A 26,962-nucleotide genomic window follows, 5' to 3' on the forward strand; every position below is an offset into this window, starting at 1 on the left:
GGCCGTGAAGATTCCACGCGGGTTTTGGTCAAGTAGCTGGCGGTTTTCCTATTGATCTTTGCTTTTTCAGCTAACTGTTTTTGACGCTTCTTTAGAAAAGCTGTTAACATATTAGAGTAATTTCGTGCTCATCTGCTATGTCTCTCTCATCGCCAGGCCAGGAGTCATACTCCTGGTCGGCTTCCATTCCTCCCCCTGATTTGCCTGTGGAGCTTTTCTTACGCAGTGGGACCACCAGCGTACCTGTGGCTTTAGTCCCGAGTGATGGCGGAATGATTCGCATGAAGAATCCCAAGGCGATTCAAACCGAACTGCGGATGGCCTCGGCCAATTTTCAACAGATCACCGAGGTTCGACAATTTGGCCGAGGGGGCATCCTTTGCTGCTCGTCAGACCAGGCTTGTGTACAAGATTTACTGAAGTGCAATGTTTTTGCGACACATCCGGTGAGCAGCTACATTCCTCCTCACCTCGCATGTACCAAAGGCCTAGTCCGTGGTGTTGACATAAGTCTGTGTCCCGCAGAAATTTTGGAAATGTTTTCATCGGCAGGCGTAATTTCTGTGTATCGTTGCAGTCGTAGTCGCTGATAATAAGCGCATACCCACAGAAACTGTCATTGCTACGTTTGCTGGCTTGAATCGTCCATCAGAAATCAAGGCATGGCCACTCATATACCGAGTTGAGCCTCTATCACCCCGTGTCCTTCAGTGTTTAAAATGCTGGCGGTTTGGACACTCCATAAAAGCTTGCAGATCAAACACACGGTGCCGCGTTTGTGGAGAAGACCATAACTCAAATGAATGTTCCTCACGTGATGAATCCTGCTGCCTTTGCAGCGGTACTCATCCTGCAGATGAGCCTAACTGCCCTGCAAGGACAAGAGAACTACAAATCCTTGAAATAATTGATAGACGCCGATGCTCTCGTCGCGAGGCCATTGCAGAAATTCAGAGCAGGACTCAAGGATATGCTGGTATAACGGCCCGTCAAACATTAGGTATGGATAACTCAATCTCTCAGGCTGTTGCGGCTTCCGTCGAAAAGGCGTTGGAAAAAGCAATGGAACGCATTATGGTGAACCTCACCGATTCCCTTGTTCAGGCAATGTCCACACAATTCGCTCAGTGGTTTCAAATTGCTAATAAAACCAACACTGAGGATCAAGAGCCTGTTCTACCAAAAAGTCAATCTAGTCAAGTGTCGACCGCGATACCAACGATAAACAACGATGTTGCAAAGCCATCAACTTCTGAGAAAGTTGACCGTACCTGCCTTTCAGACACAAGTGCGATCGAAAATCAAGATGTAGAAATGGACCCCCGATCAATTAAACGCACAAGATCACCGGTAAACAAAAAATCTAGCTCTCTCACCAACTCAAAGGCTTAAAAGTACGTGAGAGAGACTCCTACTAAGAAATACTTCTTAAAAGAGAGCGTTTTAGACCAAGCAGTCTCTGCTGCTCTGCTTTCTTTACCATAGGAAGCTTAACAGTAATTCAGTGGAACTGTCGTTCCATACTTTCTGCTGCAACAGATTTATTATATCTTGCTTCTAAATATTCTCCAGATATTATTATTTTACAGGAAACTTGGCTTACTGCTGATCAAAATTTTAATCTAAAAATTTCCGATGTTTTCGATTGGATCGCCTTTCCCGAGGCGGTGGTTTAGCTATCTTTGTGTCAGCAAAGATCTGCCATAAAGCTACGATAGCACATCAGATAATGTCACCAGAATGTGAGATGTTAGTATTGGATATAACGCTTCCTGGTTGCACGCCATTTTCCCTAGTTAACACGTACTTCCCTGCTGGGGTGCAAGATACCCGTTATCTCGATACCACTATTGCTAACAGTCAGAAAAACGTCATACTAGTAGGCGACTTTAATTCTCACCATGTATCGTGGGGTTTCCGAACGGATACTTGTGGCAAACGGTTGTGGGATTGGACTTTATCAAATCATTTCTCCTGTTTAAATTCAGGAGTACATACTTTCGTTCGCGGTCAGTCACGTTCTGCCCTAGATCTTACGTTTGTCAGCTCGAGCATTTCAATCACCTCCTGGAACACAGTTGACTCCGGTACTAACAGTGATCATCTACCTATAATTTTTGAACTGGTTACTCCGTCAACTTGTTTAGATAATCATGTGCGCACTTTTGTAAATTACTCAAAATTTAAAAATGTGTTAAAATCAGCTTTAAACGCTCAGGAAGGCATGGAGAAGGATATTAAGGCAATGAGCCTTTGTTCAATACTAAAACAAACATCAAAAAGTCTCAATTTGTCGTACCATCTACTAAAGGTGGTTCTTATTGTCCATGGTGGAATTCTGACTGTGAGCGAGAGTTTAGACGTCGAAAAGCTGCATGGAAAAAACTTTTATATAACCAATGCCCTGTAAATTGGGCAGATTATACATATGTAGCTGCTACATTTAAGCGAACAGTCGCAAAAGCTAAGGACGATTACGATTCGAAACACTACACATATCTTTCTAAGTCTAGTAATAAAAAAGCTCTGTTTAAATTTCTTCGATCCCGTAAAGTTATACCAGCCCCAGTGAATATCGACTCAGTCGTTCTATCAACAAAGGAGTTATCAGAGTCACTTGAGAAAATTGCTAAAGGTCTAGCGCAACGATTTACACATAAATTGCCGACAGGACTATCGAAACCTCCCTCGGGAGACGACTTTGTGGAAGTCACATTGACAGAGCTTGAAAACATAATTAGATTATTACCGGCGTCAGCCCCAGGCCCAGATGGAATTACAACACGAATGCTAAAGTTTTGTTTGATTATGCGCCTCAAGACCTATTAAATATAGTAAATTTTTCTCTAAAAAATTCCTGGATTCCAAGAGAGTGGAGGGTAGCTAAAATTATTCCACTGTTGAAGAAAAAAGCAGCTGGACTTAACCTAGACAACATAAGGCCAATTTCTCTTACTTCCAATGTCGTAAAATTAATAGAAAGGATTGTTCATGGGCGCATAACAGATTCTATGCAGGACGATACAATTCTCAGTCCTTGTCAGATTGGATTTCGTCCCGGGCACTCGATATGGTGCGCTCATGTAGATCTAGAGAGCCGCATTAAACTAGCTCGTCGCAAACGAAAGTATGCAGCTTTGATGACGCTGGATGTGGCAAAAGCATACAACACTGTAGAGTGCCTTATTCTATTCAATAAACTGAAGTCTACGAATTTACCGAAGTATATTACCGCATGGATATATGAATTTATGAGAGATAGAGAATTTTATCGTTATCAACGCGGCATTTCGACGTCTAAATACAAGCAAACAAGAGGTGTACCACAGGGTGCCGTTCTTTCACCCATTTTGTTTAACGTTTTGCTAAGCACAATTCCTTTGTCCAGGGAAGTGAACGTTTATGTTTATGCGGACGATATTGCATTTTTTACATCTGCAACTAATGTACACTCACTGCACCAGTCGTTGCAGAGTTACCTAGGAAGGCTTGAGACATGGCTAGATGAGTTATGTATGTCCTTAAATGTTAATAAAAGTGCTGTGCTAGTGTTCCCGTTAACTGCACCAGTGCATATATCCCTCCAATATCACCAGGAAACCATTCCTCAAGTTGACTCAGTGAAATACCTTGGTGTCATATACGATGAAAAGCTTGTCTGGCGCACTCACATTGAACATATCGCAACAAAGGCAGAACGTGCCGTAGCTATGCTCCACCGGCTCAGTCACCGTCGCTCTGGACTACGCAGGGATACTTTAATGATGATATATAAAATGTATATTCGGCCCATATTAGAATTCGGTTGCGTGTTATTTTCCGGTGGTCCCGCCTATAAAATTAAACCTCTGATACTATTAGAAAGAAAATCTCTACGATTATGCCTTGGGTTACCTAGATTTGTTGCCAACACTGTGTTATATCAGGAAGCTAATATACCCACTCTAGATTGCAGATTCCGCATGCTTACGGTTCAGACTTTTTTAAAAATTTATGAATTTTCAAGGAGGCGTGCTCAATACATATTTTTCACTGAACCGTCTGAGTTTTTTAATGTATCGTGGTCGCGATTACACAATCCTCAGATAATATTTGTGCACGCACAGTTACAACAATTGAATGTGTCATTACGTCAAGTTTGCCATTCGAATAATGCCTTAACAGACCTCAAAATTGAATTCGAGGACATATTTCCAAATCATGCTAAACTATTGCCTAGCCGACATTTAAACAATATATTAGAAGATCAGCTAAACCAGCTAGCTACTGACAACATAATAGCTACCGACGCTTCTGTGTGCAATGAGAAGGCAGGAGTGGGGATCTTCTCTGAATCTCTTCAATGGTCTTACTCTCTTCGCCTTCCCGACTTCACACCCATTTTTCAGGCAGAACTAATAGCGATTATATTAGCCCTACGAAAAATTCCCCAAAACGATTCATTAGCGGTTATTGTCACTGACTCACTGTCTGTATGCACAGCACTTACAGCCTCGTCAAATTCAAAAATTTTGCGAACATTTTGTTCAATGGTTCCTTCGTACTTGCGGCAAGTATTCTTGCTTTGGGTACCGGGACATCGCGGTTTGCACTTGAATGAAATGGCTGATTCACTCGCACGAGCATCACTTAATGGCCCTGTCATATCTGTTTTGCCGACATCAGCTTATGTCACCGCGGCCATGTACAGAAATTTCTCTATATCGCAAAATTCCGCAAAATCTATTTTAACATCGTCTTCTGATTTCCATCATCTTTGCTTCTCATGGAATAAAAATTGGTGTACATCAAGGCAATTGGAAGTCTCCATTACAAAATTGAGATGCCGTATACCGCCACTAAATTTTTACTTACACAGGTCTGGTCTCGCGATATCCCCTTTATGTTCTTTTTGCAATGAATCCGAATCCATTGAGCATTTTTTTCCTTTCGTGCCGCCGATTTTTAGGAGAAAGAAAAATCTTAGAAATTACATTTCGAAATCTTGGCTTATTATTAACCTCACCAACCATTCTCTCCTTTGGGGCGACTTCACTGGGACACAGTCACAGGGATGCTTTTCTTGCAGTTTACAATTTCATTAGAGATACAAAAAGATTACCTTGCTGAATTTCTAGAATTATGAATTATTCCTATTACTTCACTTCTTTATGACAAAATTCCTTTATCTCAAAATTAAGATTAAATCTCAAATTAAGATTAAGTTTTTGTAAAATTCGAGAAATAGACATAATTGAAACCGCCTGCTTCTTGGCCAATCCCCCGTAGTGGGTATGCGCCAGAGTTTGGGAAACAAGACAAGACAAGGATGCCAAATCTTCGTCTCAATTTCAGCGAGTGCGAATCTGACTTAACTGTGTCGCGCCAGACATGTCAACGCTGTCAATGGCCGACAGGCCAGCAGTATGAGTAAATAAAAAAAAATCCAGGGCGGTATCCTGTACGCCTGCTACCATATATACGAGAATAACGAACAGGTGGCGGCCCACTACGAGGCGCGGACTGGCGGTAGGCGACGCGGCCTGGAACAAAGAAACTCAGTCGGAGTTCCCGCCGTGGCTCCCGGCCCTATTTCTCTCTCCTATCATCTAAATATTATCCCACAAGTAAAGACGGTCAAGTAACTTGGCGGGATGTATGACGGTTCACTGTCTTGGAAGGCGCACATTGACTATATTGCAACAAAAGGTGTTCGTGCGGTTGGCTTGCTGCGTAGGCTGAGCAATAGTCGATCAGAAATGCGAAGAGCAAAGCTTTTAACAATATACCGCATGTATGTTCGACCGATATTGGAATTTGGATGTGTACTGTACTCTGGAGCTCCTGCCTATAAACTTCGCCCCCTTGTTCTTCTGGAAAGGCAGGCCTTGCGACAATGTTTAGGGCTACCTAAGTTTGTAGCAAATGAAGTTTTACATCTGGAAGCTAGGATGCCATCTCTTGTTACGAGCTTTCGATTATTAGCTGTAGTCATATTTAAGACTATATGAATCGCCTATAAGGCGTTCACAAACAGTTTTATTGCGATAGCAATTATATGGACACTCCAAAGCAGATTTCTGCCGTCGGCGTCGCCGTCGTCATCGCCGTCGCCGTGAGGTTCCATATGACGTCAATAGAGATGAAATCGTCGCCGCGATGATAAGTGGTTCTTGAGGGAAAGGGAAAGGTTGGCGCTATCTTCTGCAGCCCTTGAGGGAGCACGGCTCAGCGCCAGTCGCCGCGCGCCGAACGCTGTATGTGCGAGTGAAAGGGGGCGAGGGACGCCCGCTTTCACGGGGAGTGAACGCGCGGTGGAGAACAAACGCGCGTTCTGCGCCGTGCTCCCTTAAGGGCTGCAGAAGTAGGCGTCTCTCTCCTCCTTTGCAATCACCATATATGTAGAGCAAACGCGCCTTCTTCCGACGCGCGAGAGGCCCTAGGGGGGGGGAAGGGAGGCGACGTTTAGCTGCGACACCAAGTGACTTGATGCGGCGTTGGTGACTGTTGCCGGAGCCTCTGATAATACCAGAGGCTCCGGCAACAGTCACCAACGCCGCATGCATTTTGTGCGAACGCGGGCAAAACGCCGACGGCGTCGACAACAGTTTTGCGTGTTGCCGGTGCTGCTGCATGTCCAAGTTTATACAGCTGATAAAGTTCCTATCATTACTCCGTATAGCTCTCTACAAATTTGCCATCGCAATTGATGCTTCGCCTTTCAGGTGAAACTACGACAACTTTTTTTTTATCTCCCAGCCGGACTTGTTTTTCGGCTTGTACTGGCCGCGAATCCACACACCACAAATTATTTTTATTCAAACTCTCCCAGATCAATTAAACATCCAAATTCGTGAGGTGAGTCCTGTTGTTTACAACACCAATTCCATTAAAATTCAGTATGATGACATTTTTCCTAAAAATGTAAAGGCATTACCTTACCGCATGCTAATTAAGCTCAATCTTAAATGATTACTTTTTGCACGTTCCGATCAAGACAGTTATTGCCACTGACGCTTCCCAAAATGAAGAAAAGTGTGGAATTGGAATATTTTCTCCTATTCTTGATTGGTCGTTCTCTCTTCGCCTCCCAGACTTCGTACCTATCTTTCTAGCGGAATTTTTAGCTGTCGTTCTAGCCCTCCGCAAACTCAATACATCAACACGTTTCACAGTGGTCGTGACGGATTTTTTACCTCTGTGCTCCTCCCTCACAGCTTACGATAAATCCCCGGTTTTGCGAACTTTCAGATCGTTAGTGCCCCCACACTTAGCTTTCATTAGGTTAGTGTGGGTACCAGGGCATAAGGGCCTATTTCTAAACGAAATGGCAGATTCGTTGGCGAAAGCGTCCCTGAATGGCCCGGTAATTCAAATCCTACCGGTTTCAGTTTTCATCATAGGGGCTAGATTTCGGAGAAAGACGACGCTGTGTGAAATTCACGCCCCTTCTTTAACAAACTCCTCAGATTTTCAGCCCTTGTCGCATTATTGGAATAGCAAACTCTGTCAATCGCGATCACTTGAAGTCGCAATCACTAGACTACGCTGCAGAATTCCATTTCCTAATTTTTACCTACACACAGCTGGTCTGGTTCCCTCACCGAACTGTCAGTTGCGGACAACATGAAACATTAGATCATTTTCTCATTGGGGCCTCTACCCTTGGGCATAGCGACAGGAAGGTTGTCGATGCCATCCAGGATTTCATTGCAGGGTCAGAAAGATTTAGATGATAAAATCAGGGCTTAGGGTTCCGAAATATTTTTTTTACAAATTTGATGACTAGCTGCTAATTTTTTTAGTTTTCCTTCATTCCTTTATTCTGTTAAAGACATGTGATATATCCTACCTATTCATTCTCATATGCGTACGTATTCCCAAATTTATGCTTGCAGTATTTTATAAATCCCCTTTCTCATTGTTATATCGAACTACCCAGTTCTTGGCCAATCCCCCAGAGTTGGTATGTGCCACTACCACCAAGGCTCTACATCTACATCTACAGCGCATACCACAGCTCCTCAGCTGAGCGAATTCGCAACGGTGAATACGTACTGGTAGCTCGTTCCCTCAACCACGGACAACGGATCCTCCTTGCGGAGTCGTTCGACTCCTCTCAGCAGCCCCGTCCATGGCGCTTAGCGGTTGGGTCGCAAAATAACCGCGTGGCCGCTCGGTGGATCACTGACAGCCGTGAGTTCGATCAGTTTATGTGTTCGAATAATTTGTCTGCCAATGAATGACACCACATCATGCCGTAGGACACAATTACTTATAAATAAATAAAACATGTCTGAAGAAGAACGCGCACTTTTTCAAGCGAAGCATTCTCGATAAGTTCAACCCGATTTTCTGTAATGGGTATGCGGTCGGATGGCCGTTTTCATAGGCCGATACCGAAGATGTTGCAGTCTAAAAATGTGTGCCGAGATGCCACTGGGGCCTGTGCGTATGTGTCATTAGGCGTGTGCAACTGGGTAAATGCCACTCGGTATATGTGCCGTCCTCAATTAACATATTTAACGCCAATTTGGGTCACTGAGTATCAGAACAACAACGAACACCATCTACGTAGTGATATGACCGCAATGCTTCGCAATTCGTAGATGTCAACGGGAGTTGACTGTGCCTGAATTACACGCCGTGGTGGCTTTGTGACTATGACATTGCGCTGCTCAGCACGAAGTCGCGGGATCATATTCCCAAGATGGCGGCCGCATTTCGATGAGGCTGAAATGCAAGAACCCCGTATACCATGCATTGGGGTTGCACTTAAAGAAAACCCCAGGTGGTCAAAATTATTTCGGAGTCCCCCACTATGGCGTACCTCATTATCGGATCGCGGTTTTGTCAAGTAAAATCCCAGAATTTAACTGTTTTACTGGGCTATTTTTTTTTCAATTAGGAGAAACGTCGGTAGCACAATGTGGGGACATTTCGGGGAAACCGGTATCAGACTTTTTGCTTCGCATAACTTTTATTAACCACCTGCCTTTTGTAAGTTGAGCGCTGTCCCGTCCACTTGGCAGTCGCCTTCTGAAGCCTTTAGCAGAACAAAGAAGCTATAGCTGTTGTGCTACAGGTGCCTGCGCACATGATCTTATCCTTTGCAGGATGTCACTTTGTGTAGTACACATTCTCTTACTGTTTACTTTTTCCATATAAGTTTTGACTTAGCTGTTATTAAATTGGCACATTAAGGACTTGACGTTCTTGTTACCTACAACAATCTGCAATTTATTTAAAAATCTTGCACTGCCCAGTCCTCTTCATACTTCTCCAATCTAGCCCCCCAGGTAAACTCCGTCTTTTCGTTGCCTTGTTGAGTTTCCTACTTTGCGATTGAAGACAGCGTGAGTTCCTCATAACATCTTCTATAAAGCATGTCAATTCGAATGACATTTGACACTCTCTTTTGAACAGTATTTGGAGACGGGTAGCATTCGTCAATTTGGCCGTTAAATTTTCTTCTACATATGTGCAAGGCTACCTGCGTACTATTCTTCGGCGAGGTCACATTGTGCAGAACGTTTTGCCTCGTTTGTTACTTCTGCTGAGCTCCCATGCACAGCTCTGCTGAATATATATATATATATATATATATATATATATATATATATATATATATTAGTGTAAGCCATTGCGGGCTGTTACAGGGGTAGATAAATAATATGCAATACTAAATGCGAAGCAGTTCCAAACGTTGCTGCATAGTTCCAGCTGACATTCCACAAAGACATCATAATCGAGATTACACCATTCGAAAATAGTGCGTGGCAAAAAAAACAAAAAGAACTGGAATACATCAACTCTTCTAAGCGTAGGGTATAAAATGGCATAACGATGATTCATATGCTGGGACATATTACCCGGAGAGCGCAAATACTAAGTAGGATCTAAATTTAGATTTTTTTATGGAGCGGATACGGGAATTTATTCATACGTGCAATATGTCTACGCCCAGACAGTTTCACTGAGCAGTATTTGGAGGAGTGAGGCCGGGTACGAAAAATTCTTGTGCGATGGTTGGGAATTGGCGGTTGCTTGCAACTAGGGTACATTAGAAACCGGGGCTGCACCGTATTCCGGTAAAAGAATATTCAGTTTCTTTCCAATGTCACTTATTTCTGTAAAATTATGTGAACAGACGAGGACGACGGCCCTGTAGCTTGGGTGTCTTAGGCCTCGCCTTCTCAAGAGATGTTCCGCAGACACGTATCCGGGAGGTTTTCTTCGGGCGACCAGATCGCGAAAGAAAAAAAAGTCCGATGTTCTCGAACTAGGTTTGCATAACGGCATGCAGGAGCTGTATGTATGCCCCCTAACTCATCTAAGCAACCTATATCGTTGAGAGTCCCAGAAACGTTCCTTCCGCGGCACCTACGGGGAAACAGCACATGCGATCGATATGCGTCTTCTGCACGTCTGCTCGATCAGGGAAGCGATCTTTACAGTATGTGCCACATGGGTCCGCTCTGCGTATGCTCCTGCCTTAACCAAAAAATTAAAATGAAGAAACTAACTAACTAAAACTAACTAAAAAGACTAACTAAAACCATAACTAAAGAGTTCGCTAAAAATTAACTAGCATAACTTCTTAAATGAAAGTAAGGGAGTTAACTAACTAGAAGTTGCCGTTTATGAACTTCAACATTATAACAAAGAAAGGTTTCAGGGCCTTCCAAAATCGACCTACAATGCGCAGAATACGGTGTTGTTTATAATTACCATGGCAGAGGTAGTCAAGTATAGGTACACATTGAGAGAGCCGTATTGATTCAAAATTTGGAAATGTAATATATTCGCTAAGTATTGTTCAGTCTAATCTGCAAATTTATCGGTTTTGCAGGCTCTCTTAAAATTAACATTTAATTATTCGAGACTATGTGCCCATTCCATCCCAACTCCATTTCGAAATCCCGGGCTCCCATTTCGTTCCCATTCCATCTGCGAGACAGGTGCCATCATTCCATTCCCATTCCATTCCGGGGACTCAAAATTTGTAGTGGTTTTGGAATTCTTTCAGCCCCGGTGTTGCCACTCCGCAGCTCTAGTACTGTGTCCGACTCCCGTGTTTACTGTGCAGAATCAACACCTTCTGTAACTGTGCCCTTGTACTCGGAATATAAGGCACGAAATGCTTAGGGAGGCCATCCTAAAGCCTAATCTTCCAGGGGACTTGACCCATTGGATAACGGATAACAAATGCGCTAACTCATTGTTGTAGTACCTACATGACACAGGTATGCATGCGTTTTTTTTTTTTTTTTGATGCCCCTTTTCGTCCTTTTTACTATACCGGGTGCCTTTTTTTATACCATACAGTTTTATTGCGATAGCAATTATATGGACACTTCAACCGGATTTCTGCCGTCGGCGTCGCCGTCGCCGTCGCCGTAGCCATCGCCGTCGCCGTCGCCGTGAGGTTCCGTATAAAATCTTCACCGCGCGCCCTATGCCCGAGCGGAAGCGTGCTGGGACGCGCGCTATCACGGAGAGCGAACGCACTCAATCTCCCACGCGCAAGCAACGAAGCGGGAAGCCAGCGCCGGAGGGAGCGGGGGGGGGGGGGGGGGGCCACTTCTACTGTGCCAACAACCGCGCTCGTCGCTCGACCGCACGGTCTCTTATCTCTCCCACGCGCAAGCAAGGAAGGGGGAAGCCAGCGCCGGAGGGAGCGGGGGGGGGGGGGGGCACTTTTCCTCTGCCAACAACCGCGCTCGTCGCTCGCCGCACCGTCTCTTATCTCCACACGGCTCTGACCTTTATGCACTATGCGTTCGCCGCTCAGTTTCTGTTGAAGCGATAGACCGCACGTACCTTCGCCCGCTGCTGCGGCGTATATACGCGCTTGCTGCCAGCGTTTTGACAGTCGTTGTCTGCAGTCATTCAGTGTGATCTATTCATGTTTGTTTGTGCGCGCTCACACCACGCTTGTTCATTCAGTTAGTAATAGTCGGGCCACATTTTCCAACGCACGCTACACATGTAATGCTGCCCGGATCGGCAGTGCAGCGCTACAGGTGTGTCCCTTCGCACGCGCGCTGCCCACGGGAAGCGCTTCTCATCAACACCACTGTTTCACACGCGCCTTCTCGTGGTCATCGAGTCTCTCTTCATGTCGGTCTACTTACGCCGCAGCACACCTGCTTACTTAATCAGCTCATGTTTACTACAATTCATATTGCTACCAAAGCCGCTCACCTTACTTCGTATGACATTGCTGTGTTGCTATCGCATTCATTGCTTCGCCCTTAGGGCGAAACTGTGACATTTTTTTGTTTTAACCATCTCCTGTGGCAGATGGCATAATTCTAGTCATTGTGCCGGTCCTGCCTGATTATTCAAAAAGGCGGACATTACTTGCACGATAATTCCAAATGCATAATCGACTAATTTAAAATATCACTAAATAATTTTTAATTAATTACGTTACGTCACATGTTGCAATTTACGAATAGTAGCAGTTGAGCTTGCTAGGCGCATTCACTTGGAACAACTTTTCAGGATGGCGCCAGTTTACAGATATTCATTCCCAAACAGGAGCAGTGAATTTCGGATGCACAATATAATAAATATCCCCTACACATATCCCTCATACGAACACATGAGCGCAGGTCACATGTATGACGGCTGTTCGCAATAGTAAACAATGTACTAAGATACCCATAACCATGTGTATGAATTAAGCCATAGCAAAATAAGCTACATAAAAACGAGCGTACAATGACAGTAGAAGAGGCGAAACAGGCAAGCCAGATAGAAATTTAACAGGAAAATAAAGGATGGTAAACACATAAGTTAAACTATTGCCGACAAAATATGCAAATTATTTCCACTTCAAGAAGTTTCCAATCCACTCCAAAGCATTTCCACTCCCAACACCGAACATGAAGCATACTTGAAACTGCATGTATTGTTTCAATGTTTGACAACGGAAATAATATCAGGATAGGTGTTGCAGCAAACTCAGTCCAGCAGTACCTGCATCCCAAAGGACTGCATGCGTTTATTTGATGTCCATTTTAATTCATTATTTTTACGACGTGTGTCTCGCGCGAATCTTCGAATAAAAAAGAACTGCTGTACAGTAGCGTAATTTCATGCGTCATTCGCCAATTGCCACGATCAGTTCACGTCCTTTCCACTACCGTGTACGTTTAATGTGAAGCATATCCGGTATGCTATTTAAGTAACTATTACAGTATTTTTTTATATTTTACTGTATATATACGTGACTAATTTACCTCTATTAAGAATCTGGAAACTGTGGGAGCTTGTGTTGGATCAATATGTTTTATCTTTACACGGAGACTCAAACAACCTTGCTGCTCCTCCCTATAGTAGCACAGAAATAATTTAGATATCACTTTTAAAGCACGCGACCATAGGCATAACATACCATAACCATGTATGTGAATTATGTGAGAGCCTATCATTCAATCAACCGAGCAAAAAGAAGGCATTCATTTTCTTTAGCCTTTTTCCGCAAAGTGGTGGTTCCTACATGTGGATAAAGCTTCTTTAAGGTGGCTTTGCTTCCGCTTGTTGAGCACGGGGCTTGCTTGTGTCGCTGGTCCAATCTATTGGCTCATGGGCAAACTTCCCAGATCGCACTACTACGTAATCCCAGGGGTATAGCGAGCCTTGAACTCTACATGCTAGGTACAAAAAGCGTGAAAGCTTGTCAGTATGCCATTTTATTCATTTATTATTTGTTCATTTCTTGATCTGTAGCCGGAGTGCCACGCTTCAAGCACAATTTGGTGGCTGAAGTGCATTAAGTTTACGCCCGATGTGGCTACTTTAGTGCTTTCATAGTCACACCACTGGAGACGCTTGCAAGCATAGTCTACAGCTTACAGCATCACACCCAGAAACGAGGACTGCACTGCATCTACTGTCAGGTCCTTAATGGTGTGGTCTATAAACTCCAACATCGCCGAAGTGCTCGCAACCTTCAGTACGAACAACAGTCGCAAGTCGGAAGGTTCATCAGAATTTGGCGATAGAAGCACACGGTGGCAGCAGGAATGGCTATTATCATATTAGAGGTTGGGACATACTTAAAGCATTTTCTTCAGGTGTGCAAAACATAGCAGGGGTGTTTATAAAAACCTTATAACGATTTCCGTCTCTGCATCCAGACTGAGCAGTCTCACTGGTAATGAGGTGGCTTCCGACTTCCTGCACTCGTGACGATGTCTTCAATCGATCACTTCACCATTAAGAGCGGAGGAGATAGATTATTAGATATGTTATTCACATGGTCGTCAGCGTGTTTATTCGATGTGGTACGGGGTGTCCAGATCCCATTCATAGTCGCCGCAGTAGCCGTTCAAAATTGGCTGCGTAGGTATACCACGCCTGCAAAAAGACAAAACAAGACATTAAAAGAGGTGAACACTCAAGCCAAGCACGTTGGTAATTTTCTAATATCACTAGTAAGCGGCAACGTTGGAAATCTTCACCAAGAGGCGACAAGCGATAAGCGACTGTATTCGACTTCAACATCTCTTTTTAAAGCTACCGGTTTGTTTGCTTTTGATTACAACATAGCTGAAATTTGCCGAAGATGCTCACAACGAGGTCATTTTTTTATGTCATTGAAATCCTGACTGATGATTACGTTTTCTCGATAGTTTCAACTTTTTTTTAACGCTGATGCCCATTCAGTTGCGCCGAGCGGACAACCACCGAAAGAGGGCGCCAAGTGTAGTGTCCTGCAAAGCACATAGTAAGACACTGTATGCTTCATTGGTCCTGCATATCTGGGGATGCCCACCAGCGTTTTGAGACGCCTGGTAACTGCCAGGGCGCTGTTTCTACTACCCAGCTGCAGTTGCCTCGCGTGCTGCGTCCCGCCAACATAACGCCCCCGTCTATTATTCATGCTGTGGCAATGCCCTACGTTGCGCGAGAGCAGCGAGTCTCCCTCTACGGAGGCGGACTGGAACTATCTTCTCACTAGCCAAGACAAAAGAGACCAGCTTAGGGCCATCCAGAGGGCCAGCGACATGGCCGTGGAGTTTAACCTCCCCGTCCCGTCGTGGGAGTGGCCCACCGGTGTCACCCCCTAACGGGGGTCGAGCGCCGCCTCCGGATAATAATAAAGTTCTTTGCCTGCCTGCCTGCCTGCCGTCTATTATTAGAACAGCGTCCGAGCAGCTCGAGCGCAACGCTGAGTCTTGCTATCGCTTGCAAAGCTTCGCTATTGAAGCTGCCATTTTAACACGAAAGTGTTTTATGCCGGGGTCCACCAAGACTTCACTGACGTATTTCCGTCACGGAAATACGTCATACGGAAATACGGAATGACGTTCTTACAATGTACACGAACATAATACAAAGAAAGAAACCAGAAGAAAAAGTTTCACAAACATGCAAAATTTGGAAATCGAACCCACGACCTCTCGGTCCGCGACGATAGATCGCCGAGCGTTTAACCCATTGCGCCACAAACGCATTTGCAGAGAGCTACACAGACGCGCCTTATATATCTAACACTCCTCCGTGTACCCGCGCTCTTGCTCGGGGCGGTGCCGCCGCCTACGAGCAGAAAAGAGAAGTACTGCATTATGACACTAACGCGCACCGACAGTGAACGCTTCGGTGGTCTCAGCACTACGACGCCTCGATGCCAGCATTCGAAGGGACGCTGGCATCAAGAAGCACTACCAACGCCACCTAGGTGGCGTTTACCGTACTCAGCACAGCGGAGCGTGGCCTCCGCAATTAGCTCTGAAAATGTTTCTGAAGTTGATCGCGGAGGCTGCAATTACGACGCGCTGTACGCGCTGATTTGACTCGGTGACGATTCAGTTACGTGCTTTGTCTTGCGCGTTGTATTAGTGTGTCAGTTACGTGCTTCGTCTTTCGCGTTGTGCTAGCGTGTGCAGCGTAGTGCAGCTTCCATATGCACGACGGTTGCTCATGGTCATCGACGTTGGTAGTCGTGATGGAGGAGACGTGCCACCAGGCGTCAGCGTGGGTGCATCAACGCCTAAGGGCGCTTTAGCCACAAAACACCAATAGACATTATATATCAATGTGCAATAAACATTACACTACTTCTGTGAAGACACGTTTCACTTTCGTGTTCTATACCGATTCCAATATAGGAGGGATCAACCACATTTTTTTTTATTGCGATAGCACTTATATGGACACTTCAACCGGATTTCTGCCGTCGTCGTCGCCGTCGCCGTGAGGTTCCGTAGAAAGTCCAAGGGCGATAAAATCGTCGCCGCGCACCATATGCGCGAGCAAAAGCGCGAGGGAGACGCGCGCTATCACGGAGAGCGAACGCACGGCGGAAAGCAAACGCGACCGTCGCGCGAAAGGCCGTGGGGGTATGGGAGGGAGGGAAGCGGGGCGATGCTGTGCTCCGGCACCAAAGGCGTATCTTGCAACCGGGCGTTAGGGGAACTTGCCACTCAATCTCCCACGCGAAAGCAAGAAAGCGGGAAGGCAGCGCGGGAGGGAGGGGGGGGGGGCGGCGCAGCTTCTACTCTGTCAACAACTGCACTCGTACAAGCGATAGACCGCACGGACCTTCGCCCGCTGCAGCGGCTGCGCTTGCTGCCAGCGTTTTGACAGTCGTCTGCGGTCATTCAGCGTGATCTATTCATGTTTGATTGTGCGCGCTCACACCACGCTTGTTAATTCAGTTAGTAAGCGAATGTGTCCAAGTTTATGCAGCCGATAAAACTACTATCCCTACTCCGGATAGCTCTCTATTAATTTGCTATCGCAAGTGATGCTTCGCCTTTCGGGCGAAACTGCTACATTTTTTTTCATGCGAAACATTCTTCGCCGACTGAAGGAACACTGAATCTATCTATCTATCTATCTATCTATCTATCTATCTATCTATCTATCTATCTATCTATCTATCTATCTATCTATCTATCTAGCTAGCTAGCTAGCTAGCTAGCTAGCTTGCAGGGATTTATATGAGGGTCCAAGAAGAGGGTGTTCCCCTAAGAAAAATTCTATGTGGATAACCTATAGAAAGCCTCAGTGGCGTCACTAGGGTCAGCGGCACCCGAGGCGGTGGCCCGTCACAGCCCCTCCCCTCCCACGCCCCCTAGCACTCTCTCGTTTCAAGCAATGATGCACAATTTTATCCTCATGGCTTCTTTCAACCAACGACCAATAATTTTTATTTCTTTTCGAAATGTCCAAAGCAACGAGTGTACCACACAACTCCCAAATCGCCCCGACATCACATCGAAAGCGCATATTTACGTGTTTACTTTGTATTAACACGCAGAAAAACAGGAGTACATATTCAAAAAAAAAAAAAAAAGAACGCTTCTTACAAAAAACAAAATAACAAGACAGCAATACTTTTTCGTCAGGTGAATGTCTAGATTAGCATCATAAAAATAAACGTGCACATAAAACACAAGAAATGCAAACTTAGAGCATGTAGAAAGACTTGTAGCGATATGTGTATGCGTGTATGCACAGTGTATGCATAGCTACGTGCGGTTCACATTGCATACGTAGCCGCCTATGTATGTACGAGAATAACTATCCGAATTTCTAAATGAAGTTGAAAGAAGCACTTCGGAATGAGGAAACTTGAAAGCAGAGGAAGATGAAGACGAGCCAGAAATAGTAGGCAACTAGGCGAAGAAGTCTACAGTCTCAGCAGGACGTGTGGTATTAGCTTTCATAAGAAAATTTAAAAAAAAATGTATGCCAATCTCACACTATCAGCTAGCGCAGTCGGCCACGGCGGTGAAGTATTTCTAAGCACTTACATCGAACGCTGCGTGGGTGTATCTGTGAAACATTTTATGTACCTCTCAGGGGTGACGTCTCTAATGTATATTTCATTTTAACTCCACGTTCTAAAGCACCCTAAGTCATTAAGCTTTGCTAAGAGCAGCCTCCTTCAAATTTCCTGGTTTTTTTTTTTTTTTTTTTTTTTTTTTTTAGTAGTGAGCGCATAATGCCACTTTTCCATTCGGCGAAAGGCGCCCCGCACCTTTTCGCTTCTTTGACGCATAATTCATTGCCATATCACTCCCCACCACTTTAACTGCCCAGCTGCACCTCCCTGAGCCCGGGCGGTCCTACCTAGTGATGCCACTAGAAAGCCTATAGCCGTTTCCCTGTGAAACCTAAAAGCCCCCTATGGTAAACTAGTCTATGAACCACAATGGACCAAGAGAAGTAGACTTGGTAATGACTTTTGTCTATATATAGTAAGTAGACTATGTAAAAAGATAAGACAAGTTTATAAGTCGGTAAAGTCATATAAAAGGACTACAGTTAAATCTCGTTATAACGAAGTCAAACGGGCGCCGAATTTATTTCGTTATAACCATTAGTTCGTTATAGCCACTGACTAATTATTATGCGGCTAATTGTTGTATGCGAGGGTGTACTCACTGCAGGTAAGTCATCGCGGAGGTATTAGCTCCCGTCGCAGCCGAGTGGTTGTGTCTACAGTAAAATGCTAATCGAAAAACGGCTAAAAACTGGGATCAAACTCAAAAACACAAGAGCTGATTTTATTGCGCTCGACGCTAGCCGCGTAGCCTTTCACGTAGATGGCGCGAAAAAGTCTGTGATGCTTCGCTGCTCTATCTTCCTCAAGCGAAAGACGGCCTTCTCAGCAGCAGCTGCTATCTAGAGACCATCTTCGCCGTCTTCGTACCCGCCAAAGTCTCTGGCTTTTTTCTGGAGTATAGTACCCCACTCACGGGCAAATTAGCTGCCCGCGCATCCAAAAACCACTTGAACAGCGCCTCGTCCACTGAAAGGCAGGAGACCGAAGCTTCTTCCGCGTACCTTTTACGCCACGTGCATCCCTTGATCAGTATAAAACTTTTTCGTTAAAACAAAATTCTAACCACATGGGTTTCTATAGGGACTTTCAAGGGGATTTAGAATTATTTCGTTATATCCATTATTTCGTTATAAGCCGTTTCGCTATAACGAGATTTAAGTGTATACATACAATCTCCGGACTGTCAGAAGTTGTTTGTAGAATGATTGCAAGCGTGCAAAGGACAGGATTAGGAAGGTGCGAGCCTTAGCCCTAGCAGCATATAGGAGCAGGGCGGATTTAGGCCTAAAGTGGGGACTGTATTGAGTTCACCTTGGGACACCCTAATACTGGTCAGGATTGGCTAACTGAACCCCTATTTTTAGTGCTACTTGGGTAACTGACCTGAGCATGCGGCAGCGCTGTTGGTCCAGCCTGAAACTGGCGTCGTCCGTGTTGTTGACGTCTGCGCTACTCCAGAGACGCTCCGCGACTGCCGAAGCGCGAGGCCTGCGGTTCACATGCACATAATAAAAACGCTATTCTCGCTGACAGCACTCACAGGCAGTGAAGCCATGGCTACTGCGCTGTGAGGATGCATGGGTGCACAGTGAATGAAGGAATGAATGAATGACTATTTATTTATTTATTTATTTATTTATTTATTTATTTATTTATTTATTTATTTATTTATTTATTTATTTATTTATTTATTCATTATTCATTTATTTATTTATTTATTTATTTATTTATTTATTTATTTATTTATTTATTTATTTATTTATTTATTTATTTATTTATTAGGGTATGCACCACAGACAAAAATCTGCAGTCAAGTTGCTTGAAGACATCTGAGGGCCAGAAAACAAGGACAAATAAACCTGATGTAATGATATAGTACGCAGGCAGTATTTGTCAGCATGGGGTGACGAAACATCAGCCTTTCAACTACACTAAAATACGTTGTGGGATGAAAAAAATTATAACAAAAGCACACATGAATAAAGAAAGCAGGCAAATTATTAAGCCAAAAGCCTTAGATGGCTCATGGGTCGAAAAATCTGATGTCCGGCGTTATGGCACCAAAATTCATGTTGTCACCATGCCACATGGTGCCACCAACAAAGGTTTTTAAGCCTAAGCTTCTTTTTCGTCGATTCAGTCTTTCAGACAATAAGTGGTTGGTTGGTTGGTCTCTGACCGCGATCGCAAAGAGACGGCATGTGCTCAACATAATGAATCGGCTTATACACATAATCATCTATACTACTCCTGCAAAAATGCCGATGAGCGGCTATGTTCCCAATGGAATCTCACGAATATACAACAAACGGTGCTGAACTATCCTCACAACAACAAATACATGCCTTCAAGTGCATAATGCCCTTCTTAAAGCGAAACTTTCTTTGCCTTCCTGTGGTTTGGAGCGTCTGCTCAGTCGGCTTCTCGCCGGGTAAAGTGCGCCGATCGCGGAGACTGTGTAGTGAACACTACGCTGATCCCGGAGGCAGTGTAATCAGCCCGGTCGATTGGGTCACGTGGTGGAGTGGATCACGCCGTCCTTTTCCCGGATGTGTCGCACACTTCTCATCGCTTTCTCCTTGAGGTGGTTTATATAAAATGCCACTGAACGGAATTCCAGCGGATTTCAAGGAAGCTAATGCTTTCTGTGGCAATCTCTATCGATGTTCCCTCTTTTTTTCTTTTCTTTCGAGAGAAAGAGAGGTTTCACCTCCATTCACATGATGAAGTTATGTAATAATGCTGCTACCAGCCTGAACAGATATAGCATATGCATTTCGCATTCACACACTTACCACAGCCTGGGAATCAGGTTTGTGGCGTCGACGTATTCGCCCCACATGCAGGCTTCGCCGCCGACAACCAAATTCTTCTCAGCTTCGGTGCCTGCGAACGAAATGAAGATGTCAAGCATTATTAACATGGCCTACCACTTCCGGTTGTACATACAAGTATTTATACCAGGGGGAGGAAGTTATGTTGCATGTGTCCACTAAGTGTACTGTCCATCAAGCGCGCGCTGAATGTACGGAACTTGAGAGCCGGCGGTGACGATTGGCGCCTGCCCTACCCGCTTCGAGCTCTACCCAGTCAGTGCACGCTGAAATGGACAGTCCACTTATAGTGTGGACAATTACAGAATATCCCACAGAAGATCCGGGTGGTTTCATTTGTAGATTCAACAAAATTTACAAATTTGACTGCGCACAATTTTGATGCTTGGACTAGATTGCTCGAAGAGGCGGACATGTTGCTTCCACAATAAATCGAAATGCAAAACTGACTAATCGACCAATTCTCGCTAAAGAAAGCTTATAACTATAATTACGAAGTATTGCAATTTACGAATTGTATAGCCGGTGAGTTTGCGAGGCGCATCCACTTCGAATGAGTTCTGAGAGGCCACTAATTTCAATCCATGGGCCGTCAAACTTGCGGTTAAAATGCACTCTTGTTTCACTTACATTTTTTTTACCAGACGTCGTTTTATGCATCGAAGCACAAAAATGACTGGAATACCAAAGTGCATATTTTGTTGCACACTTTAGAAATAAATATATCGAAACTGGTGTCATCCTGAGAATTCGTTCCAAGTGTGTATTCAACATCTACAATTCGGAAATTTCTATATGTACCGTAGTAAAATTAGTGATACTCAATTACTGAAACATTTTTTTAGGTAGTTGAGTATGCATTTCGATTTATCGCGGAAGTTATGTCCGCCTTTTTGAGCAATCCAGTTCACGGAGACAGAATTGTGCTAGTTGCCTCTAGCGATATTTAAGAATTCTGTTCTTTCTATGGCAGCACTCAGCGGTAGCGCAGACGGACGGACCCGGTAAGTATTTCACGACGGTGCGCTGCATGTTTTTGCGCATGCATGTCCGCAGAATGTCCTGCAAAAATTACAAAAAGGAGCGCTGGCGCTTTGGTGTCTATGGGTGGGTGCTAGTATGGCGGTTCGGTCAGCTAGCGAACAATGAGCAGTACTGTATAGTATATTCTAGGCAGTGTAGCAGCACATAGACTTGCCTAAAGTTCAACGTTCTGGCTACAAACGGTCTTGTGATTTCACAGTTGCATCGTTTTTAACGTGACATTTCGTTATAGGTACTATGATTTGCAATAGTAATGCATGTGCGCAGAGACTGCTTTGGTATGTTTAGAACACCATGATTATTTGGAAAGTAAGAAAGATAAAGGGTAACTGATAACGCCAGAAGAATCTTTGAAGCCACAAGCATTAACGTTAGACCGATCGATGCATTAACCATCAATGCAATGAAAACTCGCTGCGCTATACTCGAGGACTTCTTTTGGCAATGAAGCAGACTTGTATACTTCTGCTGCACACACACACACACACACACACACACACACACACACACACACACACACACACACACACACACACACACACACACACACACACACACACACACACACACGCACACACACGCACACGCACACACACGCACACACGCACACACACACACGCGCACACACACACGCGCACACGCACACACACACACGCACACACACACACACACACACACACGCACACACACGCACACACACACACACGCACACACGCACACACACACACGCACGCACACACACGCACACACACGCACACACACGCACACGCACGCACACACACGCACACACACACACATGCACACACACACACACGCACGCACACACACACACGCACGCACACACACACACACACACGCACGCACACACACACGCACACACACACACGCACACGCACACACGCACACACACACGCACACGCACACACGCACACACACGCACACGCACACACGCACACACACACACACACGCACACACACACACACACACACGCACACACACACGCACACACACACGCACACACACACACACGCACACACACACACACGCACACACACACACGCACACACACACACGCACACACACACGCACACACACACGCACACACACGCACACGCACACACGCACACACACACACACACGCACACACACACGCACACACACACACGCACGCACACACGCACGCACACACACGCACACACACGCACACACACGCACACACACACACACGCACACACACACACGCACACACACACACACACACGCACACACACACACACACGCACACACACGCACACGCACACACACACACGCACACACACACACACACGCACACACACACGCACACACACGCGCGCACGCGCGCCCAGCCGGCGTCTGTAGCAGCGAAACAGCACCTAAATTCCCATTGGCTGCGACGCCACACACACACACACACGCACAATTTACGGATTACAATTACAATTACGTCATTCGAAAATGTAATTTATTACTTTTGCATTACTTTCCTCCCAACCTTCAATAATGTTGCACAGATGCAGTACATGGAACGAGTTGGCCTGGCACTTTCAGTCGGTAGTCAGTAGCCCTGCACGTTTTTTTTTTTCTTTGTCTTCTTCACTGCTAATTGCTCTTCGAAACTTTTGTCCGTCGTCTTTCCTCGTTTTATTGTTAGGATGCCGGCAATGACATCCAGAACTAGCTCAATGTGCGCGCTGGAGGCAAGGGCGGTTGTAACGAACGATGACCTTGAGCACAAGATCATGGTTACAGAGAAATTGCTGGGCTTACACCGCAACGCAAGGGGCCTAGAATATAGATTTGGGTTTTGCGTACGCAAAGACACTTGGGTACGCAATTTCTAAAACTCCCTAATGGCGCGACGCTCGCGTTTCTGTCCTCTGTGAAGCGCAACGCTTCATTTAATGAAGTTTTCAGCCCTTTTCAAGCATGTACTTGGAGCCTGTACAGCTACTAAATCTGACAAAAACTATAAAATGTAGGCCGAGGTCAAATTTATTTTTAATCGTCCTACCGCATGATAAGTTCGCGCTGCAAAAACACCGTAGAAGCGCTCGCGCCGCGACGCGTATGCAGGAAACAGCGCTGCGCCATTTGTCCCTCAACAGCTTGCGGAGACCGGATGCGCGGCAGCTCGGAGCGCTCGGAGAAACACGAGAGCTAACTACACGTACGCATGCCGGCGCGCCCACGCGCCTCACGCATGCGCAGATGGTGCAGGACAGATGGCGTCGAAGCTCGGCACGAGCCCAGACATCTTTCCCAGACAAATTATCGGTGCTCTGGCTGTGTCACAGAAATACTAAACGATGTCTATCAAAGCAAAAATATTGAGCCAAGTAGGCGCTCGCTGGCGCGCGTCTTGTAGGTTCAAACCGCCATTACTCGCGAGGCGCAGCACCTATAGGCGCGAGCTTTTACACGCGTATGTGTAGTTTGGATTCCTTGAGCGCAAGGCAGGTGGAGAAGGGACGAGCGCGCGGTAGCATGATCAAGCACGCCAAGAGGGGGGAGGGGGCAGGGGACACCCGCCGCATCTTGGTGGCAATCTTCGGCAAGTGCAAAGGCTGAACCAAGATGGTTGGTGCCCTCATGCGCATTCTATTCCCGCGTGTCTATAGTGTTGGCGGTCACGTAATCTCAAATTTCCGAGGCACGGTGGGAAGCGTTCGCTCGCGTTGAGACAGCGACTGCACTGATCTTTGCCTGAGCGCACGTGACACCGATGAAACTACGAACCTTGCTTCGTGTAGTTGTCTCTTTGCCATCGCCATCAATGCTCCGCCTTCCTTGCGAAACTTGCGATATTTCTTTATTTCTCGGGACGAATATGGCGTATCGTTTTGCACTTTTTTCTTTAATTTTAGCGCGCCGTCTGATGACGGCTGCAGACACTAAGCGCGGTCAGCCATGGCGTCCAAGCTTTACGGCACAACGCGACGCAACACGCTAATATCGAATGCCGTGAATCTGCATGCCACGTTGATGCATTTCTCGGCGCGATCCGCACAGCGTGCGCTGGCGCTCATAACCACGCTACCATAGCCATACCTTCACGGGATTTGTTTATAAGTGATTACTGACAAGATACTATCCACCAGGAATGTTCTGGGAAATTGTGAAATGATTTTCAGTGCTGAAAATTTAGAACCTCGAATTAACAAAATTCCTGATTTAACGAAGTTTTTCGCTGCAATTACAACTTCGTCACATCGAGGTTCGACTGTCTAAACGACAGCGCTGCGGCGACACGAACTGCTGCGGACGGCGGCGCAAGGTGAATTGATGACGCAAGCAAACAGGTTATTCGCAGGTGGTGGCGCCAGGTGCGCTATGACGTTCCGATCATTATAAGCCGTCTTTAGAACCTTATCCCTCCGCGTCGAACTATTAGGAACCGTGATCAACCGTACTCCGGTGGCGGCTGCGGATGGCACAGCCGCGCTGGCCCGATCTTGAACGCGATCTGCGATGGGAACAGAGTGCGCCGAGTGCTGATAGCTTCGTATGCACTGTGTTCTCGCCGCTTAGTTCGCGTTGAAGCGAGAGGCAGTACGAACGTAAATTATGTCGCTGCATGCGGGCCCTATTTTGAAAGCGAACGTCCTACGCGACGGAGGGAGGGGTTCCCTCGTTGGGTAGGCATAGAAATGCTTACGCATTTAACAAGTCCCTAGCTCATTCTCATGCGCGTTAGTTAGGGCTGGGGTAGATAAAACATCTTATTTATAATGGCAAAATAAGAAAAAAAAACACCACTGCGTGTTGAGTTCGACTTATTGATGCGAAAGCGTCAGATGGCCCATTAGGCGAAAAAGCCACGGGTGTAATAAAGTTATTGTCAACAGCTAACCAAAACGCACTGCTCTGACTGCAACTGCCTCAAGGGGCGTTTGCTATCGTAAATGCTGGCATCGTAAATGCTGGCAGGCGACACGCTTATCAACTATTATGGCGACACCGCCCAATGAGGCGAGATCGTCGTTGCGGTCTTTGCGGTGAATGGCATGTTGCCGCAGAAAGTTTGTGTGTTTAAAATTGAGGTGTGTCTCTTGCCCGCTGAGCGGGTACGGGTATGACGCCCGCTGAGCGGGCACATTCGGGGGTTTTGGAGGCCAGTCTGCACGAGCAGTGGCCCTGGGACCGACAGGCCCTACGTGGTAGGGGGCGGAACAGCACTGGCTGTTCCTGCCAGGGGGGCTGATGGCGTAACCGCCGTCACACTCCGTGTGACTCGGGTGGCCGCCGCAGGATGTGACGCTGCCCCCCCCCCCCCCCCCCCCGCCCCCCGCTGCGCCACATCGGTGTAGGAAGGACTGAACTGATTGTGGGCTAAAAAACGCTTGCGTGCCTCTGGAAAGGAAATGCTCAGTTTGACTTTGAGTTCTATTATTTCTTTTTATTTCTTCCATGACGGCCACGATCGCGAATAGGCGGGGTGGTCTCCGTCACACCTGGCACAATGGATTGCGGAAGTGCAGATGTCTGAGGCATGTTCTTTAGATGCACATTTTGCACAAGTAGCGAGCCCTCGGCAGCTCTGAGACACATGCCCAAAACGCTGACACGAATCATCGGCGCGGATTGGTAACGTACGGTCGTACACGGAGCTTACAATATCCGGTCTCGACTGAATCTGGAAGGTTGCTTGTTCCAAACGTAATAATTACATGCTTTGTGGGAATTTCCTTGTCGTCACGCCTTAACTTAATTCTTTGTACCTTTACTACGTTTTGGTCTTGCAATCCATCCAATAGCTCACCGCTAAGTTTAAGAAGGTCGTCATCAGAGATGACACCACTTACAGTGTTCATTGAATTGTGAAGGCCCACTGAGACAGGAATGTCACCAAACGCAACCAGTTTCGAAAGTTTGTTATACTGGTGCTTATCATGCACTTCCAGAAGAAGGTCGCTGCTTCCCATCTTAGTTACTTTGTAACCTGAGTCGATTGCTTCTGTCAGACATTTTGTGACGACAAATGTGGATATTGTATGGACAGTCTTGGTTTCGTGTTGGCTATGTATTACGTGGTACTTGGGAAATATTTATTTGGGTTTAGTTGAAAGTTTCATTGATGCGCGCCCTTTTCAGGGAGCGATCAGGAAGTGGAGGAAAAGCGTTTGCCATATAAAATTGGAAAATTCGGAGGCGATGGTAGCCACCCACCACCAAGCCCAACAAGGGGACGCTACAAGGTTGGAATACTTGCAGACGCCAGCCATGCATCGTCGCTATAACCTAATATAAAATACCCAAGGTTGCATAAATACACCA

At 45.8% G+C, this 26,962-nt stretch overlaps 1 protein-coding gene across 1 annotated transcript in view; it reads right to left on the reverse strand.

The window, feature by feature from the left end:
• Positions 1 to 13,219: 13,219 nt before the first annotated feature.
• The window catches only part of LOC119446585 (beta-hexosaminidase subunit alpha), a 30,385-nt gene continuing 16,642 nt past the window's right edge, over positions 13,220 to 26,962 (reverse strand). The window contains exons 11-13 of the mRNA XM_037711055.2: positions 20,584 to 20,674; positions 19,172 to 19,276; positions 13,220 to 14,349 (exon numbers count right to left, since the gene is read on the reverse strand). Of these exons, the coding sequence (XP_037566983.1) occupies positions 14,265 to 14,349; positions 19,172 to 19,276; positions 20,584 to 20,674 (281 nt within the window). The 3' untranslated portion in view covers positions 13,220 to 14,264. The remainder of the gene's footprint in view (positions 14,350 to 19,171; positions 19,277 to 20,583; positions 20,675 to 26,962) is intronic.

Source organism: Dermacentor silvarum, chromosome 3 (genome assembly GCF_013339745.2).
Source record: "Dermacentor silvarum isolate Dsil-2018 chromosome 3, BIME_Dsil_1.4, whole genome shotgun sequence".
NCBI lineage: Eukaryota > Metazoa > Arthropoda > Arachnida > Ixodida > Ixodidae > Dermacentor > Dermacentor silvarum.